The 5000-nt window shown below is 45.0% G+C and overlaps 1 protein-coding gene across 1 annotated transcript in view; it reads right to left on the minus strand.

The window, feature by feature from the left end:
- The window catches only part of LOC139551893 (neurobeachin-like), a 232463-nt gene that overhangs the window by 60537 nt on the left and 166926 nt on the right, over window positions 1-5000 (minus strand). The window contains exon 16 of the mRNA XM_071363232.1: window positions 4373-4452. Coding sequence (XP_071219333.1) covers window positions 4373-4452 — 80 coding nt within the window. The remainder of the gene's footprint in view (window positions 1-4372; window positions 4453-5000) is intronic.

Raw genomic sequence — 5000 nt, forward strand, 5'->3', positions numbered from 1 at the left:
GCGCGGGTCAGCCGGAGGAGCGCGGGTCAGCCGGTGGAGCGCGGGTCAGCCGGAGGAGCGCGGGTCAGCCGGTGGAGCGCGGGTCAGCCGGAGGAGCGCGGGTCAGCCGGTGGAGCCCGGGTCAGCCGGTGGAGCGCAGGTCAGCCGGAGGAGCGCCGGTCAGCCGGAGGAGCGCGGGTCAGCCGGAGGAGCGCGGGTCAGCCGGAGGAGCGCGGGTCAGCCGGAGGAGCGCGGGTCAGCCGGTGGAGCGCAGGTCAGCCGGAGGAGCGCGGCGATTACAATCCCAGGGTTGTGGGTTTGATTCCCACGGGGAACCAGAATGAAAATGTATGCACTCACACTACAGTAAGTTGTTCTAGATAAGATAGTCTGCTAAATGAAAGTATCCGTGAGAGGAGGGTTGCACATTTCTGGGAACATTCAATAAACTCCAGTTGGAGTATTCCTGGAATCAGGATGGAATAAGCAGGAAATCCTCTAACCATGATTTCTGGAAAAGCAGGGAATTTATTGAAAGTTCCCGGAATTTTGCAACTCTAGGTGAGATGAAACAGGAGTGAGAGGAACGTGGAGTGAGGGGAAACAGGAGTGAGAGGAAAGAGGAGTGAGAGGAAAGAGGAGTGAGAGGAAAGATGAGTGAGAGGAAAGAGGAGTGAGAGGAAACAGGAGTGAGAGGAAACAGGAGTGAGAGGAAACAGGAGTGAGAGGGAAGAGGAGTGAAAGGAAACAGGAGTGAGAGGAAACAGGAGTGAGAGGAAAGAGGAGTGAAAGGAAACAGGAGTGAAAGGAAACAGGAGTGAGAGGAAAGAGGAGTGAGAGGAAACAGGAATGAGAGGAAAGAGGAGTGAGAGGAAACAGGAGTGAGAGGAAAGAGGAGTGAGAGGAAACAGGCGTGAGAGGAAAGAGGAGTGAAAGGAAACAGGAGTGAGAGGAAAGAGGAGTGAGAGGAAAGAGGAGTGAAAGGAAACAGGAGTGAGAGGAAAGAGGAGTGAGAGGAAACAGGAGTGAGATGAAACAGGAGTGAGAGAAAACAGGCGTGAGAGGAAAGAGGAGTGAAAGGAAACAGGAGTGAGAGGAAACAGGAGTGAAAGGAAACAGGAGTGAGAGGAAAGAGGAGTGAGAGGAAACAGGAGTGAGATGAAACAGGAGTGAGAGGAAAGAGGAGTGAGAGGAAACAGGAATGAGAGGAAACAGGAGTGAAAGGAAACAGGCGTGAGAGGAAAGAGGAGTGAGAGGAAAGAGGAGTGAGAGGAAACAGGAGTGAAAGGAAACAGGAGTGAAGGGAAACAGGCGTGAGAGGAAACAGGACTGAGAGGAAACAGGAGTGAAAGGAAACAGGAGTGAAAGGAAACAGGAGTGAGAGGAAACAGGAGTGAGAGGAAAGAGGAGTGAGAGGAAACAGGACTGAGAGGAAACAGGAGTGAGAGGAAACAGGACTGAGAGGAAACAGGAGTGAGAGGAAACAGGAGTGAGAGGAAAGAGGAGTGAGAGGAAACAGGCGTGAGAGGAAACAGGAGTGAGATGAAACAGGAGTGAGATGAAACAGGAGTGAGAGGAAAGAGGAGTGAGAGGAAACAGGAGTGAGAGGAAAGAGGAGTGAGATGAAACAGGAGTGAGATGAAACAGGAGTGAAAGGAAACAGGAGTGAGAGGAAAGAGGAGTGAGAGGAAACAGGCGTGAGAGGAAACAGGAGTGAGATGAAACAGGAGTGAGATGAAACAGGAGTGAAAGGAAACAGGAGTGAGAGGAAAGAGGAGTGAGAGGAAACAGGCGTGAGAGGAAACAGGAGTGAGATGAAACAGGAGTGAGATGAAACAGGAGTGAGAGGAAAGAGGAGTGAGAGGAAACAGGAGTGAGAGGAAAGAGGAGTGAGATGAAACAGGAGTGAGATGAAACAGGAGTGAAAGGAAACAGGAGTGAGAGGAAAGAGGAGTGAGAGGAAACAGGCGTGAGAGGAAACAGGAGTGAGATGAAACAGGAGTGAGATGAAACAGGAGTGAAAGGAAACAGGAGTGAGAGGAAAGAGGAGTGAGAGGAAACAGGCGTGATAGGAAACAGGAGTGAGATGAAACAGGAGTGAGATGAAACAGGAGTGAGAGGAAAGAGGAGTGAGATGAAACAGGAGTGAGAGGAAACAGGCGTGAGAGGAAAGAGGAGTGAGATGAAACAGGCGTGAGAGGGAACAGGAGTGAGAGGGAACAGGAGTGAGAGGGAACAGGAGTGAAAGGAACGTGGAGTGAGAGGAAACAGGAGTGAGAGGAAACAGGAGTGAGAGGGAACAGGAGTGAGAGGGAACAGGAGTGAGAGGAAACAGGAGTGAGAGGAAACAGGAGTGAGAGGGAACAGGAGTGAGAGGAAACAGGAGTGAGAGGGAACAGGAGTGAGAGGGAACAGGAGTGAGAGGAACGTGGAGTGAGAGGAAACAGGAGTGAGAGGAAACAGGAGTGAGAGGAGAGAGGAGTGAGAGGGAACAGGAGTGAGAGGGAACAGGAGTGAGAGGAACGTGGAGTGAGAGGAAACAGGAGTGAGAGGAAACAGGAGTGAGAGGAAACAGGAGTGAGAGGAAACAGGAGTGAGAGGAAACAGGAGTGAGGGGAAAAGACAATCACCTCATGTTCAGGCAGATCCACTCATTATCATATGATACGTTTACTACACGTTTACTACACATTTAATACACGTGTAATACACATTTACTACACATTTACTACACATTTACTACATGTGTAATATGTTTACTACACGTTTCTGTCCTGTATTGTTGTCTCTGTTTTGTCATTTATTTGATAATACACTGGCATCTTGAGAGGTCATCTCTCTGAATAAGTATTTCTTCTTAACTTACTGATCTCTATAAATAAAAGTTATATAATCATTTCAGAATGCGGTATGTATTTCAGTAACGATACGTTGAGTATGAGTCGTTACGGAACAGTATACTGTACTTAAGTATGTAGTATGTTTTATGTGTGTAGTATATACACTGGGTGTACAAAACATTAAGAACACCTTCCTACTATTAAGTTGCACTCTCCCCTTCTGCCCTCAGAACAGCCTCAATCCATCGGGGCATGGACTCTACCAGGTGTCGAAAGCGTTCCACAGGGATGCTGGCCCATGTTGACTCCAATGCTTCCCACAGTTGTGTCAAGTTGGCTGGATGTCTTTGGGTAGTGGACAATTCTTGATACACATGGGAAACTGTTGAGTGTGAAAAACCCAGCAGCATTGCCGTTCTTGATACAAATATGTGTGCCTGGCACCTACTAACATACCCCGTTCAAAGACACTTCAATATTTTGTCTTGCACATTCACCCTTTGAATGGCACACATACACAATCCATGTCTCAACTGTCTCAAGGCTTTAAAATCCTTCTTTAACCCGTCTCCTCCTCTTCATCTACACTGACTGAAGTGGATTCAACAAGTGACATCGATAAGGGATCATCAATAAGGGATCCAGGTGAAGAGCAGGTGTCCTTAATGTTTTGTACACTCAGTGTAGTATGAAGTTCAGTACCTTGAGTATGAGTTGTTTGAGGAACTACTGTACGAAGTATGAATGTAGTATGTAGTATGCTGTATGTAGTATGTAGTATGTACTATGTAGTATGCAGTATGCAGTATGTAGTATGCAGTATGCAGTATGTAGTATGCAGTATGTAGTATGCAGTATGTAGTATGCAGTATGCAGTATGCATGTAGTATGTAGTATGCAGTATGTAGTATGCAGAATGTAGTATGCAGTATGTTGTATGTAGTATGCAGTGCAGTATGTAGTATGCTGTATGTAGTATGCAGAATGTAGTATGCAGTATGTAGTATGTTGTATGTAGTATGTAGTATGCAGAATGCAGTATGCAGTATGTAGTATGCTGTATGTAGTATGTAGTATGCAGTATGTAGTATGCTGTATGTAGTATGCTGTATGTAGTATGCAGAATGTAGTATGCAGTATGTTGTATGTAGTATGTAGTATGCAGAATGCAGTATGCAGTATGCAGTATGTAGAATAATGTATGTAGTATGCAGAATGTAGTATGCAGTATGCTGTATGTAGTATGCAGTATGTAGTATGCAGAATGTAGTATGCAGTATGTAATATGCAGCATGCAGTATGTAGTATGCAGTATGTAGTATGCTGTATGTAGTATGCAGTATGCTGTATGTAGTATGCTGTATGTAGTATGCAGTATGCAGTATGCAGAATGCAGTATGTAGTATGCAGCATGCAGTATGTTGTATGCAGTATGTAGTATGAGTATGCAGAATGTAGTATGCAGTATGTAGCATGCAGTATGTAGTATGCAGTATGTAGTATGCAGTATGTAGTATGCAGTATGTAGTATGCAGTATGTAAAACATTGTTACCTTGAGTATGAGTTGTTTGAGGAACAGCAGCATGAAGGCTCTGAGAGAGATGATCTCCTTCTGGGACGGCCTCGGTCCATCTGCACACAGACAACATTAAAACAATGTTAATACAACGTCAATACAACGTTAAAACAACATTAATACAATGTCAATACAACGTCAAAACAACGTTAAAACAACGTTAAAGCAATGTTAATCCAACATCAAAACAACGCCAAAACAACATCAATACAATGTTAAAACAACATTAATAGAATGTCAATACAACATAAAAACAACATAAAAACAACATCAAAACAACGTTAAAACAACGTTAAAGCAATGTTAATACAACATTAATAAAACATTAATTCCATCTACACACAGAAAACATCAACACAACCTTAAATCCAGGTCCACACATCTGTGGTTGGAATACAGACGTAACGTATCACACACTCCTTTTCATCTGAGTGTGGCATGCAGTGTGTTCAGGGCTGTGTGACTTCTATTAATTCATGTGTATGAGTGTGAGTGTGTGTGTTCAAGGATGTGTGTGTGTGTTCAAGGATGTGTGTGTGTGTGTGTTCAAGAATGTGTGTGTGTGTGTGAGTGGTCAATGCAGTGTGTGTGTGTGTGTGTGTGT

Source organism: Salvelinus alpinus, chromosome 24 (assembly GCF_045679555.1).
Source record: "Salvelinus alpinus chromosome 24, SLU_Salpinus.1, whole genome shotgun sequence".
Classification (NCBI taxonomy): Eukaryota; Metazoa; Chordata; class Actinopteri; order Salmoniformes; family Salmonidae; genus Salvelinus; species Salvelinus alpinus.